The sequence below is a fragment of the Phalacrocorax aristotelis genome, chromosome 3 (genome assembly GCF_949628215.1).
Source record: "Phalacrocorax aristotelis chromosome 3, bGulAri2.1, whole genome shotgun sequence".
NCBI lineage: Eukaryota > Metazoa > Chordata > Aves > Suliformes > Phalacrocoracidae > Phalacrocorax > Phalacrocorax aristotelis.
This window is the reverse complement of record NC_134278.1, coordinates 50,429,102-50,444,740: the sequence shown is the minus strand read 5'-3', so window position 1 is coordinate 50,444,740 and position 15,639 is coordinate 50,429,102. Positions and strand designations below refer to the sequence as shown.

General features: G+C 36.5%; 1 protein-coding gene across 1 annotated transcript in view; it reads left to right on the top strand.

Moving 5' to 3' along the window:
* The window catches only part of SEC63 (SEC63 protein translocation regulator), a 61,299-nt gene that overhangs the window by 33,505 nt on the left and 12,155 nt on the right, over nt 1-15,639 (top strand). Inside the window, exons 9-13 of the mRNA XM_075087403.1 lie at nt 2,055-2,149; nt 4,854-4,986; nt 6,150-6,242; nt 12,717-12,871; nt 14,664-14,811. Of these exons, the coding sequence (XP_074943504.1) occupies nt 2,055-2,149; nt 4,854-4,986; nt 6,150-6,242; nt 12,717-12,871; nt 14,664-14,811 (624 nt within the window). The remainder of the gene's footprint in view (nt 1-2,054; nt 2,150-4,853; nt 4,987-6,149; nt 6,243-12,716; nt 12,872-14,663; nt 14,812-15,639) is intronic.

Here is a 15,639-nt window from a genome sequence, read left to right as displayed (position 1 = left end):
CTTCGTTACTTGTTTCTAGGTTTTGATAACACTTATCTTGCTTGTCTGCTCACTTTTAAAGAAATAATAAAAAAATCTGGGGAAATCTGTAGATGCATTATGTTGGACTTTATCTTGGTCTACAGTATCCTCAGGTGCGGATTGGATCCTTAAGTTTGGAGGCTGGCATGGGCCTGAAGAATTAGCATGGTACTAATGAGTTCTACATTGGATTTTACTAGACTGTATGCTCAGAGCAGGTGAAAAGCAGGATAAAACAATCAAAAAAAAAGCCCCCTCAAAAAGAGGTCATAAATATATTCTTGTACTCCTTTGAATTGCATTGTTTAGCTTTAGATTTGCTGGAGGATTGCTGGAAGCATCCACTCTTAATACATCCCTTTCCTGCTGAACAGAAATGCTTCACAGATAATCCAAGAGGTCTAGGAGATAAGAATATAGAAGTAAGTTAGCTTTCCAGTCGCAGCACAAATGGATTTGTGTGTGGGGCTAATCTAGACGAGTTTGTGCTCTTCACCTTGTCATAATTTATGCCTTTTCCCCTCTCCAAACAGCTAGGTGTGAAAGGAGGAACAGGAGGGTAGGTGAGATACATTTAGAAGTTTAGGGAGATCACTGCAAACCTGTTCTCTTCTTTCTCCAAACTTGTTGGCAACAGTAGATTATTTCTTGTTGAACCTTGCTCAGAACCATAGCTTAGGGGTTTGCCCTGTCTCTCCTACAGATTGGTTAAGAAGTTAACCGTAAGTTTAAGTGGCCTTCTTTAAGGACTTAACATTTTCAGGGAGTCCTGGGATCAGAGGCAGGTCAGTTATTTCCACTGTGGTCTGTTGTGCAGTCTGGTTGAAAAATGAGGTGCAGCTGAGGTGGCTTAGACAAATCACACAGTATTCATGTAAGGCTTTTGCTTGGTTGTGAATCCCACAGTGGTGTAAGGTACTAGTGCCAAAACTAAAGGCTTAAGCTTGGGCAGATGTAGTCAATCCGGGCTAGGGAAACAGTGAAACAAATCTGCGTGGCTTGCCTTGTGTTATATAATTTTTTAGCTTTCAATATGAATGAGTTTTAAGAAACTTCCTTTCTTAAGGATCCATAGTTGTGGATCTTAAATAATAGGAAAGTATTTACAATTGTCTGAAACCCTTCATTATACTCTGCTTGGAAAGTAAATAGACAATCGAGAACTGAAACAAAAATTGATGCTCAGGGAACTTGGCTAGTTCTTAGTAGGTGGAATTCACTGAGCACTGCAAGTAGGTAAAAATAACTTTGACTTAGTCAGAAAAGAACTTGCTCAAAATTTAAGAATTAAGCTTGTGTAACTATTGTGGAAAAAGTCGTTTTAACTGGAGCAAATTATGGGATGAGCTTTCTCTCATTGTCTATAGCTGAGGCATCTGATATGTTCATGACCAGAAAGCTCATAATGGGGTTAAAATATTGTTGTATAGGTCTTTCATCTTAATTACACAACAGAATATTTTGAGGTAGTATGGATTTTCCTAATCGGATTAGAAGAGTAGACCATCATCTTTGTGGGATTTGTTTGCAGGGGTATTTATTGAACTGCTTTTCTAATAATGAAAAGAAAAATTTTCAGTGAATTTTTGATGCTGACTGAACAGAAAATTGAGTTGAAATGTTATCCTTCTTGCCTCCTCATCCAGTGCACAGATTGTGGTGCAGCCGCAGGCACGTGAATTGCTGAGAGGAACGGTTCTGTGAGCATGCAGATGTAGTCACTGCTGTGCAGTAATGTCTGCCAGTCCTAAAGAAGTTGAACTATGTTTTTGTGAAGACATTTAGAATCAAATGCTGGACTTGATGCCATGCAAAATGGAGCCTTGAGTGATGTCATTTGTCTTGTGCAAGGCAAAGGAGGCAAGAACCAATGCCCTGTGACAGTACTAACTGATGCACTAAACAGAGAACATGGATATTTGTGGTTGTTGGGGGAAAAGTGGGAATAAGTTTTATGCATGAGGATTCTGAAGAAATCACTCAGTGGCATAGGATGTTGCTGACATTTTCTCTGTCCCCAATTATCTTTGCAGGGCTTATTATGGTTTTAGCAGGGGCATCTGAATTTGATCCTCAGTACAATAAAGATGCTACGAGCAGACCGGCAGACAACATTCAGATACCACAGGTTAGTTAAATCACGATGTGTTTTATAAATAACTGTCCCTTCAAAGGAAGAGGGAGATGGCGCTTCTAGGTGACCAGATGACAGAATTCAAGTTCTCAAGGCATTAATTTTGTTGAGATGCAACTGGGTCTCTTCAGAAATAGAAATTAGAAGCTAGACTTGACTTAATTTTTTTTTAAAGATTAATTGGTCATAATGCTTAGCTTAAATGGAGTCAGTTTAGTATATAAGCTGCTGGGTTGGGTTTTTTGGGAAGGGACGATTGTCAGTCCTTACAAATTTTGAACGTATAAGGAGGTGATCACAGTTTGAAGAAGTTCTTTTAAGTCAGTAAGACAGATCTGGTTAAATATGTTAATACTGAAATAAAATTATCTAATGTCTGAGTTAATAATCTATTTAAATATTATAAAGGTTCCTCCCTGAATGTCAGTTCCCCTTCAGTTGCCTTTTATTTTCATTTCCACTCGATCTTCCTAACAGAGATGCCATAATGCATTATGTAGCAAATAATTATTGCTAGTAGAGTTTTTTGAATTCTTATTTATCAGAAACTAACACTTCGGTTCTAAGAAGTTTAAAGCACAGTATACAAAATGCTCCAATTAAAATGTTTTGAGTTTGCAAAATGAGGGGGTGTAGTCTCACAGATTTAACCTTTGCATGCACATGATTTTCAAGTCATAAACATACTTTCATGTCTTATACATAAAGAAAATAGACTGAGATACCTCTTTACTTAATTTTGTCTTTGTCTCTTTTACAAATTCTTTGTCATCTTGTGGACTTCAAGAGGAGGAGCTGGAGTAGTAGTTAGGTGAGGTTTTTCAGCAGACATTATGCTTGAGAGCATGACTGGGAAAGATCGCCTTGACCATCAGTTCTTCTGCTGTGCTGTTGCAAGCACTGGCATCGTGCAAGGGCTTCACATTTAATCATTCTTTATTTAAAAGCCAGTCAAGCCTCCTGTAACCTTATCCCACTGAGAAGCTGTTCCAGAACTTGCTGTTCTAGTGGTTAGTCTTGTTTGTGACCGATTTATATCTGGTTTTTTTGTCATCAGTATTCTTAAGTCTGAATGATTCTTCCTGTGTGTATCCTGAATGCATTTATAGACAGAAGCAATGGCTTCTTGTCTTTTTGCTTTCATTTTGCTAAACTAGAAAAGCTTCTGTCTTTTAATTCCCTCTTTCCCAAAAGGCTCTTCTTTTCCCTCATCCTGCCACATGCTGAATAGGGTGCTGTCCCCAGTTGATGTATTTCTAAATTTTACATTATTTTTTCTTTTGTCTGCTCAGAATTGTGCACAGTATTTCATGCTGAGTCTTAGTAGTGCCTTAGTTGGTGGCACTGCTAATCTTGTATTTCTGCAGGGAATAACCTTCAGCATACTGTTTTCCACAGCTGTTTCGTATGGTGGTTTAATACAACTCATGCAGGATTGCCGTTTTCCAGATTTCTATTGTTTTATATACCCCTGTTTTCCAGCTAACAAGCTCACATCTTCAAGCTGCAGGTCTTGTTAGGAGGCAAGTGCATGACCTTGCATTTTATACTATTGGATTTTGTTCCATTCCTAAAGCTGCAGTCATCAGTGTCATCTGTGTTCTTTACTTGTAGTAAGAACTTTTGTTCTTTACTGGCAGCACGAGTCTCCAAAGCATCAATACAGAAGGGTATTGCTAATAATTTTTTTTCAGTGTGTCCTGCTTTTTGGGCAATGATAATTGTTTGTGTTTTTATTTCTGTTCTATCATAAACCCAGTATTGATACTTTTACAAAAGTTTCCTTATCAAAGTTTCAGTCACCTTAGTCTGGTGTTTTACCAGGATGTGCTTTTAAGGAACGTCTTTTTAGAAGATCTTTTTTCAAGTGTAGAGAAAGACTGGTCAAAAGTCAGTGTAGCCTGGCTGTTGATATCCTAACTTCCCTTTGTGCCTGGAGACTTTGGAACCTCAGTCTCTTCTCAGGTGACTTGTTGACCTAAAAAGTGAAGCTTCTGGGCCATGTATTGATTCTTATAAACTATGAGCTTCTGTTACTCAGCTTTGCAGCCTCTCCCTCCAGGGCCTTCAACAAATGCAGGTGAGAGACACCTGTTTGAACTGTGTGTTTTAGTCTAGTCAGGATCAAGATAGGTCATCCAGAATAAATGATACCACGCTTTTTTCAAGTTGGTGCTGTTTATAAACAAGTTAAAATACTGATCTTCAGCCTACTAGGGAGTTGAGGCTTATAAGCCTCCTTCCTGTGATACTTAACACTATTTCTGAGGAAGCTGGCTAGGTCTTAGATGGGTGTAAGGTCTTATGTTGATGCTGTTGCTAGTGCATATTGAGTTTAATATAAATACCATAGAAATATGGTTGAATCTAGTAAACCTTGGCAATAAAATAAGATTTAAAAAATATTTATGTGTCAGCACAAATTTACCCAATACTATTCAAGGCAAGCTTCCTGTGTGCAAATCTTTACTTCCTTCCTCACCCCCACATTGAAACAAGACATTTAAAGGTACTTTTTGGGTTTTTGGAGCTGGGTTATGAATACAAATGGCTAATGTTCATCTCTACAGAACTTTCCTGGGGAAAGTTGCTTAAAGGCTTGCTTTTGTGAATGTAACTTGTTTCCTTGTAAACTGTTTTCTTGTATTTGTTGTTCTTCAGCACTAAAATACTATTTGTATTTTCTATTATATTTTAGCTAATCAGAGAAATTGGTGGCATAAATGTAAAGAAGAATGAGCCTCCACTCACCTACCCTTACAGCCTGAAAGCCAGAGTTCTGCTGTTGACTCATCTTGCCAGGATGAAAGTTCCTGAGGTCCTTGAAGAAGGTAACGGCTTTTCCACTAACTGCATATTGTTGGAAACAGGGCAACATGTTGCATGCTACAGTACTCATAAACATACTTTTTTGAAGATTGCATGGATCTCTACTCAGTAATCTCTATGCAGTGTACTTAATTTTTCAACTTTAATGAATTTCTAAAACATTTGCTTAGCAGTTTCCCATTCTCTTGATAGACCTGTAATACTAATATCCTAGTTTTTAATGCTTTTTGGCTGCAAATGTGACTTTGATAAATTTTTTTCTTTGTAATAGAATAAAAAGTTAAACGTGAGGTATATTTGCTTTTCAGAGTAAAGAAATCCAAGATAAGCATAATATTGCTCTGTAACATTTTAATTCATGGTTATTTTTTTGGTTCCCCACCTCCCACTATGTAGAGCAAGGGTGACAAGATTAGAACTTTAAAATCTCATTTACATGTGAGCTTCAGTTTTGTGTTTTCTAACTTTTCATGCTTGTAAATATACAAAGTGAAATGTTTCTAAATGTGGTTCTTAAGTTTCAACCATGAAACTCATGGTTTCTTAGGCTGACCAGCAAACTTGAGAGATGTTCTATATTTTAATGCAAATGAAAAAAAGCTCAAACCAAACAAACAGTGAAGATGCTTTGGTTCAAACTTTTCAGTTTCTTTCAAAAGAAAAATGATCAGTTTTAAATAGCCACTGAAAATACCTCCTTTTCCTTGCCACTTAGTTACTGTTTGTACTTAGAACTTCACAGATCTGTATTCAAAAGTAATTAGTACTTGGCAAATAATGTTTTTCCCTGAAATCGGTGTTTCACTTAAAATTAAAAATCCTTTTTTAAACCTGTGATTACGTGAAGAATTAATGCTATTTTAATAATACTGGTTAATCATCTGTGCCATCCTGGTTTTTTTTAGATGGATCTAGCAAGTACTATTTCATTTGGTGTTGAAGCTGCTTGTCTGGTACACAGAATTTGTGTTGCCTCTTAGCACTTGCTCTTTCATGTTTTGTTAGGGAATGTTACAGATGGATGTGTCAATGTGAATAAAGTGCTATTTTCAATAATACAAGAATGGATAGAAATGAATAATAGAATGAACTGTTAAACGTCCAGTTCATGTAAACTGTCACCTATAGAAGTGCAGCATAATTGCAGCCAGTTATGTCTTTGCAGATCAGCAGTTTATCCTGAAAAAGAGTCCTGCACTACTTCAAGAAATGATTAATGTGATCTGCCAGCTAATAATAATGGCTCGAAGCCGGGAAGGTAAGGAAAGAAACTGTGTAATTAAAACTAGTAAACATTATTCTTCACTGCAGTATTTCATAAAGTCCGGTTCTGGTGGGAAACTTAATCTGTGATATTTAGAAATGCCTAAATGCACTTCTGCTTTTTTCGCTGTAGCGAGAGAGCTCTCAGTTTTGAAGATTGAAATGGTGCTGCTGCTGCTGCCAAGGCCTACTCTGAAATCTTGAATTCACCTTGTAATTTTTGCAATTAAAAGTTTCTCCTTAAATGCAATTGAAAACCTTTTCTTTCTGGTCCATTTTGGTGGCAAAGCACTTAGTATCTAAGACCTGTTGAACCTTGTATTAATCTGTCTTTTAATTTGCACTTTCACAGTTCTTCCTGTTCTGAGACGAGTGTCACTTGTGTTTTGGCTAATTTCTTTGCTGCCATTTCTTTGTGTGTTGGTCATATATCTCCCTTTCTGGTTCCTGTGCTGTTGAGCTGGCTATGTAGATTTCCCCCCTCCCCCCCAACACATAGTGGCAGGTGCTTTGCCATAATTGCCCTAGAATTAACAAATTAATTGAAATGTAATAGGTTTTTTTATTGTTTAGCTTTTTTATTTTTACTGTAAAAAGGCAATTATGCTGAAGATGGTTGCTTGTAGTGTAAAGAAACAAAGACTTTGATCTCATTCCGCTAGTGCAACAAACATAGGCAAGCCATTTTTTTAATGCCAAACTGGGGACCATTTTGCTTGCCATCAAATAATACTCATCACTTGATCTTTACTAGACCAAAACCCCTTTAACAAGCATTGTTAGCCTCCTAATAAGAATGGTTTTGGGGAAGATCTTCCCCAGGGCTATTGCAAGTGGTGCCAGAAATTGTGCTCCATAACCAAAATAAGGAGAGGACATGTGAGCAGATAAGGCTGTTGCATGCTGGCTTACATGTCCTATTTTAGAAAGAAGAATTTCTATTTCTCTCTTAAACCCTGTCTTTACTAGTCTGTGATACTGCTGGGGAGAAAGCTTGAAATTTGGAAGGAAACAGTAGCCATATTTTTCATTGCAGAAGTAATCTTCACCTAACATTAGATTATATTTATTAATGAGTATCATATTAAGAGCTCAGTTGTGGATGGATATTGGATGTGTTTTTAAGAATATTCTTCAGACTTATACTGTAACTAAATTGCAGAGGTATCTCCAGTACAGATTTAAGATGAGGAAACTAATGCTGTGAAACTTATGAAATTAATTATTAAACTATTAAAATAATAAAAGGCTAAGTAGCTGTTTTAGGTGTTGGGTGTTTCTTCTGTTTTGTTTGGTGGTTGTTATTTTTAAGCTTTGCTAGCTCAGTGGGCCAAGTCCACATATTATAGCAGATTATGAAAAGCACTTGAGTGAAGACATCTTTTACTTGTTTCTAAGCCCTTTCGTATGCCAAATACAGTTGCGTCTGTCTTTTTTTTTAATCTGGATATTTTTAAATAAAAATACTTCACACCTCTAGAAGATGTCTTTTAAGATGTATATATATATTAGTCAACTAACAAATACTTGTTTTCACTTGTGCAAAATGAAACCAAAATACTACAGCCAGAAACTTTTTTTAATGCAACAGAACTGGAAGTCTTTGAAAAATGAAACACATCTATATCTCTTCTTGTAAAAGCTGAAATAAAATACTTAACAGAATATAAGATATACTTTACAACTTCAGAACAGCTACTTTGAGGTCGTTCTCCTCTTGTTCTGTGTGTACATGGAGATACCTTTTTAATTTGACCGTAAAATGATTGCTTACAGGTGCAGTGTATTCAATAAACTGCTTTGAAGTTCCAGAAAATTTAGGTTTTAGCTTCAATTAAAATAAAAAAATGAAACAATATTTTGGAAGGCAATAGTGTAAACTCATTTTCCATTTGCATGTGAAATGGAAGTGATGGTTATTGAAGAAACAAACTTAAACAGCCTCTACGAGTAACAATTTCTGGGGATTTTCGTGATCCCTGCCAACCTCAATTAGTCTGTGAAAGTGGATGAGAAAGTGTAGTTGTCATCCTGTATGTAGAAGTTACTTCCATAGATTAGGAAAAACTCAAAACAGAAGTGTACCATAGGCACAGCTGAGAATTCGTGTGGTATGTCTTCAGCAGGTTTTCTCAAAATTATTTCCAATGTTTTAAAATGGCAACATTCAGAAACTTGTACCAAACATTTCCTCTGAGTTCCATGCCAGTGCTCCCAGCACAAGGCATTGAAGGGAAGGTGATACTGTACAGTTGCCCATCAGGCCAACAGTAATGAATTTGAGGACTTGAAAGTAAACCGTTTCAGAATTTTGGTCTTTGATCTGAAGGAGCATCACCATTTTTGCTACTTATCACCTAGCAAATTCAAAATGTTGACCCTATGTTTGATGACCGTACATGTAGAGATAATTTTGCCCCCCTGCTGACTGTTGCTGGGAAACAACTGGAAATTGAAAAGGTGTCATTGTTTGGCCTTTTTTGAAGATATGAGTAAAAGTGAAGTTAGGCATTGAAATTTTTGAGAGACTGTTTTGTTTAAGTTTGTGTATTTGTCATCTTAGCATAATTTTAAGTAGCTTAAAACTTAACTACAGGTGTTTCTGGGTTTAGTTCTAATTTCCACTTAAAGCAGCCTTGACAAGGTTCATAAAATTATCACATGCTATAATTAGCCACAGATGTTCAGGAGTCCTGATCTGTGAAATTACAAAGATGATGGCGTGTGTTAATATTAATCGAAGAAGTATTTTGGGGACAAATCTTATTTTGTGAAACCTAAATTGGTGGTCTCATCCTCTCAAATTGAGGAGTCTCATTTTGTGCTGCATTCACCTTTCAAATATCCTGAATAATACGTTTTTTTTAAAAATACCTGTAAGCATTTATGCATACTTCGTAATCAAGTCTTTTGAGGAAAAGCACTGTGGATGAATCTTTAGAATCTTGGCACTTTGTTTTCCTAGTTAATTTAAAAAAAAGTGCATATAGCATTCAACTACTGGTCCAGTATCAGCTGTTCTTGAAGGAGATGTGAGAAATGCTAAGAACAGCACATCACAGAATGAGGTTTATGAAGTTCTGCTGTCTGAGCCCTCCACAGGGAAAAGCATCATGCCTCCCAGCTAGCAAAAAGGGGTACCTCGGGCTACTTATGCATTCTCATAAAAGCCATGGACAGTGCCTTTCTTATCAAGCCCCATTAGAAACAACCTGTCATGAAAGAATGTAGGTTTGGCATAAAAGTCGTTTAATTGTGGTTGGTTCTTAATTTTTAACAGAGCTGTCATTCTTTGCAGATGAGTTTGGATTCGTTATTATCTGGATTTGCTGTTTCCAAGAAACAGTTTTAATTTGCTTTCATAAAAGCAAAATTGATACGGTTTTCATTTCAGCCCAGTCAGTTTTTATTTACCGCTAAGTTTTTTCCAGCCTGGTGGAAAATGTGGCAATTGTGAGCTACCTTTGGATAAAATATCTTCCACGCTCTTGCCTGATTTTCACATAGTGTGAGAGACTTTCTTTTTACGTGCAGCTCCCTGAAAATATGCTTTGCTCTGTAGCATCCCTTGCATCCACTGTTTTGTGATGATAAACTGGTAGTTGGTAATCAGCAGGTCTAAATTATCTTGATGGCTTTTTTGAGATCATCCTTAAGTACCATAAGTTGAGAGCTGCCCTGCCAAGTGAGGTGTTTGCTGCCAAAAACATGGAACGTGCTTTAGTTAGGCATCAAGTCAGCTGTCCAGTCAAAGTGCATTTCTTAATTCAAGTTGGAAGCTGCAGTGTAATGTAGAGGTTGTGGTTTGACCCAGGTGTATACCATTCCATCTCAAGCAACTATGGTTTGCATTTAAATTTGTGATTGACTACTTCAATGTCATATGTTTTGGATGACTTTATGACCTTACATTAAAGGTCATCTTGTCTTGTGCACTTTGACAAGCAAAAGCTGTCAAAATACGTGCAGTAACGGCATTCATTTTATGGCGGGAGCAGTTGGGTGTTGTTAAAAGCTATACTCTCCTCAAATCCACTCTCAGGGAATATAAACTCCTGTGTTATTTTTGGGAAACCAAAATAATATTTTCCAACTTTGTTGAAATGTTTTTCTACTGTCATTTGGATGAGTCGTCAATGGTTTAAGAAAGAGAAGGATTTCTACTGACTATAGTGCTCTGTGGTCTCAAAGCTCCAGGTGAATTTCCTGCAAAAGGTAGTTTGTCAGAGAATGTTTAGGATTCTTTTATTAACTTGGTTTGCAGTGTGGGATTTTTTAATTTAAAAATTCCCGTGACTCTCCTTAGCAGCAGCCAAAGAAATCACAGGGGAGGTGGAAGATAGGTAAGATGTGAAGTAAACTGTGTGCTATTTAGTTGAGAAATTAGTTTTTCCATTACTTTTTTTTTCTTTTTGAAAGGTAGAAGTTACATCTTTATTACTTATCAGTATGTTTAGCTGGATAGTTCCATTCAATTCCATTCTTGTGTTATTTTTCTCTTTGCATTGCATATAATCTTCACAGTATTATTAATACACTGGGTTAAAAAAAAGTCCTGGCATGTAATTTGATATGCAAAGTTATAAATATAATCACCTACCATAATTAATGAAGAAACAGGCCATTGGAAGGGAGAGGGGCAGGTGGAACAGAGGTGGTAGAGTGATCTTTCATGTGCATTTAACATCCTCTAGTAGCTGCTTATAAGTTTGCAGCAGGGTAGTGGTGTAAAGGAAGGAGACACCATACTGAAGACAACAAATTTGGTTTTTTTTTTTTGTCAGATTTATTACCTTTTCATATTTTGTCTGTAGAATAGTTTAAAATTCAAATTTGCTTTTGATCAAAATACATGGCTGTTGGCACTTAAACTTTCAGCAATTTTGGCTTTGGTACCCTTTTGGTCAGGCGCAGGTTACAGCCTGCCTGCCTTCTCACCCAGGTGTAAGTCAACCTGCTTTTATCCACATCTCTAATGGCCTTGATGGTGTGGTAAGCTCAATCAACACGGCCCTAGCAGAGTGGGCATATTCCTTCTGACCGTCTGTCTTATCAGTCTATTGAAAGATGCCTCTTCGCTGCACTGTAGTGTCCCAAATATAGCAGCCAAATATGTCCATACCAAACATACATATTCGTATACTTACATGAGTATATTTGTGTAGGTACACAGATACTTGTATTCATACTTATTTTTATATGTTTATATGCAGAATACACCTGTAACAGTCAAGGTAATCAAAGGTTGATTGTTTCTCAGAAAAGGTTTTAAAGTACAGGAAAATACATGGAGTCTTAAATAAAATGCCAGGCATTGTAAATTACAGATGCTTTCTGTAACACATGTTTAAAATTGTCTTCAGTTCTTTTGTATGCCAGATATGAGTTCAGAAAAAGATTTAAGTAGCTTGAATTCCTCTTGGCTTTCTGAAGAGGATCTAACTTATTTTTCTATTTCATGGCAAAGTATATATAGGGTGACCTGAACATTGCCAATTCCAGACTTGCAGCAGCTCTTGAGCTGCGGGGGAATTCTGAAACAAGTTTTCTAAACAGGGTTTTGAGAAGTCTTATTTATGAACGGATGGTTTATCGAACAAAGTTAAATAGCAGTTTGTGGAAATCAGTCTGCTTTGCTTTTTCATTTCTTTGCAGACATGATGAAAGTATTACTGTTTTTTTTAATCTGTTCTTGTTAAGACTTTCTCCTTGTATCTTATAATGATTTCAATTACATAGAGCATATACCTTTCTGTACTTTAAAATATTAAAGGAATTGTCTATAATTCCTACAAGAAAAGTCAAATAGATGTTTGCTCAGATACCGCTTTTAACCTTTAGGTGTACTTACACAGCGATGCCTTTGATATTTTTACAGCTATTCTTACTGCCTTCTGGCGTAATACTGTATGGCCTGCTTAGCTTCAGTTATACCTACAGTTTTTTTCTTGCATGTAATAGGCTGCTACCTTTGTGTTCATATCAAGATGAAAATCTTAATGTATTGTGTTGAAGTTTAATGCTTAATGATAAACTATATTTAATGATATGCATATCAAGTAGAGCTAAACATGTTATACACACACATATATAAAATATACAAATTTAAACCAAGTTGGTTTTAATGCTGCTTTTTTTTTTAAACTTAAGTGATGGAGTTTTTATACAATTCTTACAGACATACTGTGCTGTTGTTCCCTGAGTCAATGTTAGATGGAAGTCTTTCCCTTTCTTAGTATTCAGCTTTGATAGCCTAAATAGGGGGAAGAAAATGTCTGCTGAGCTATGTGACGGCAGTGAGAGTAAAAAGGCTGCCTGGTTAATTATGCTCAATGTTTTAAGATGCTTCTTTCTTTTGCTTGGGTGGCTGAAAACAAGCTTTTCTGTACTCTGTAATACAAGTATACATGGTAAAAGTGTAAGAAGAAAAAAAATTTAAAATGTTGTTGTCTGTTTCATTCTCCCCAAGAAAGGGAGTTCCGTGCTCCATCTTTGGGATCTTTGGAAAATTGCATGAAGCTTTCTCAGATGATTGTCCAGGGACTTCAGCAGTTCAAGTCTCCTCTGCTGCAGTTGCCTCACATTGAAGAGGACAATCTTAGGCGGGTCTCCAATCATAAAAAGGTATAAAACTACAGATGATACTTGGTAACACCTTCGAACACTTTCTGTTACTTTTACCTATGTGCCTATAAGGAAGCAAGGTTGTGAATTGACTAAGAGAAGAAAAATATATTTTTCGGGAATTCAGTACAATAGCTGCTAGATGATCTGTGTGCTTTTTGTTTCTTTAAAGTCCATCTCGGTTAGGAGGTGGGACTTAAGATCATAGATCTGATACATATAAAAGATCAGTCTACGTTGACCTCACAAACAGAAGAAACAGTTTCTTTCTTATTACAGAGTACTGTCTATTTGATGGTGTTCTAGAACGTGGCTGGAATATGGGACTTGGTGGGTTTTTTTGGCTTGTTTGGCTTTACATCATTCTTAATCTAGTTTGACAGAAAATACATCTGGAACGTAGCACAGGGGAGCTCCTGAAAGGGAAAAAAATATCAGTTACTGTGAGAAGTATTTCAGGTTTTGTGATCTTTTATGTGTGAAAGAGGATGCTTTATAAAGCTTTTGCTGTGTAGTTGTAGTTGGGCAACTGTTGGTATTTGTAGAATTTAAGGACAAAAAAGAATAGTCTTGTCTGAATACCTACATATGTTTCTTCATTCTGTTTTACTGACTATCTCCATATTCAAACCTGCTTGTTTGTTTGACTGTAGTATATCTTCTAGGAATGCCTAGTTAGATACAAGCAGTTATCTTACAGTAGAAGCGGTCGACTTTTTTCATGGCCTTATTACAATAGTTAATTTGGATCAATCTTAAAAATATTCTTTTTATCTAACAGAAGTGTTTTTTCTTTAGCTTTAACTGCAGCCTTAGGTGGTGTTTAAATGCTTCTGTGTTAGTGTGAAGATAAAGAATTCTTAAGTACCGCATTTTTAATCACGTTTTGGAGATGCTTGTTCATCAAATAGTCAAGTAGTCTTTTCCTTTGGCTGAAGTAAAAGAATCATTCTCCTATAGGTATCATCAAACACTTACTTTTCTTAATCCAGCCCTAAAATACAGGAAGCATAGAAAAAAGTGTGCAGTTTTAGATGTATTTTTGACATGTGCAGTGTAGCTAAGTAAAAAAATAAAGAATTTGCCTATCTCATAAACCCACCCGTCATTACCCTGAAAGAGGGAAGAGACCAATTGATTAGGCTTGTCTGTATGTGATTCCCATGGATTGAGCTCTTCAAAAATACAGTCCCCTAGATTGGAGGTATGATCAGCCTATCTGGATGCATGAAGTTATTTTTAATAAAATAGGTACATTTCTAATGGTGAGGTAATCAAGTGTTCAGGCAAACATGTTTGTTTTGCAGAGCAGAGCTAAAAGAATAAATCTTTAAAGGAATGGTTTTAGATTTGTTTGCTGTTCAGTATGGAAAAAAAAAAGTAACTTGTACTTAATTGTTCCTGCTAATGTAAATCTCAAAACACTGAAGTACTCTATCTAAATAAAGAACCCGATTAGTAAGGTTTCTTGGCTCAGCTTTCTGAAAAAGCTGTATGAAATAATAGTTTTATAAGAAATGTATCCAGTTTCCTAGGGGTGACGTACTAAGGAACACACTGATGTTGAAAGCAGTGCTATTTAGTAGGTTTGAATGCAATCTTTTTGGTTTAATGTTTCTCAAAATGTATGCTCGCTGGTTTCCTTAAAATATGAGTTTTTTTTATAAGAACAAATCAAATGGTGTGTATGTATTAGTGACATGGGAACACAAGCGATGTATTATCAAGAGTTTATTTGTGGACTGTGTAATCTGCAACCATGTGACTTCCTTCTTTTTTTTTTTTAATTCAGTATAAAATCAAAAGTATTCAGGATTTGGTGAGTTTGAAGGGTTCCGATCGTCGCAATTTACTGCATTTCCTAGAAGATAAGAAATATGATGAAGTTATGGCTGTCCTTGGCAGCTTTCCATATGTCACTATGGACATAAAACCACAGGGTGAGTGGGAGGTCCTTTTGTTCTGTATATGTCGCTCTTCTGACACTTTGATGGCCTCTTGGCAGTAAGCTTTTGGAGGATGCTGAAACACAACTCACTGTTATTTATGTGGTCTGGAAATGACGTACTTTTTTTGAGTGGCGGCCTCTTGTACATGAGATTTATCGTCTGAGGAGATAAAGTACATTGAAACATTTCACAGATTCCCAAGCCAGCAGTAGTTTCTCCTGCAGGAGCTTATGATATTTCATCTGTTGATTTAATTTTTCATGAGCAATGTGGAATTCTGGTTGAAATACCACTTTTATTAGCTATCTTAAAAAGTTATGCATGTTCCAGAATTTATGCTCAGCTTACCCCAGCATGGAGAGTCCTTTGTGAGATTTTGAGTTGGAGACCCTGATGACTAAATATTCATGGGTTTCTTTGTGATAGTCCTTATATAGTTTTTATACCTGGCAGAATTTGTCCATGCTAGGCTTAGCTGCCTTTTGTGTGCACTGTTTCAATGAATATATAATGCTCTTCCTCTCTGAAGACTACGTATATTGTTAAGCAGTTCCTGTTAGACACCATTTCAGTGGAAAGTGAATTGGTTCTGTGGTCCCCTTTCCTTTGTAGAAGATCAGTGCTAGTGAGTGTGAGATATTTGAAAGGTTGTTCTAATACTTGTTTCTAATGCACGTTGCTACTGGGGTTACAATGATCAAATTCAAAACGTGAAATGTTTTGTTTGGGTAGCCTGATTTCTAACTTGTCTTACGTGCGGTCCTCTGTGAGAAGCAAACGTTAATGCAAATATCGGCTAAGGAAGCAAATGTCTGTTAA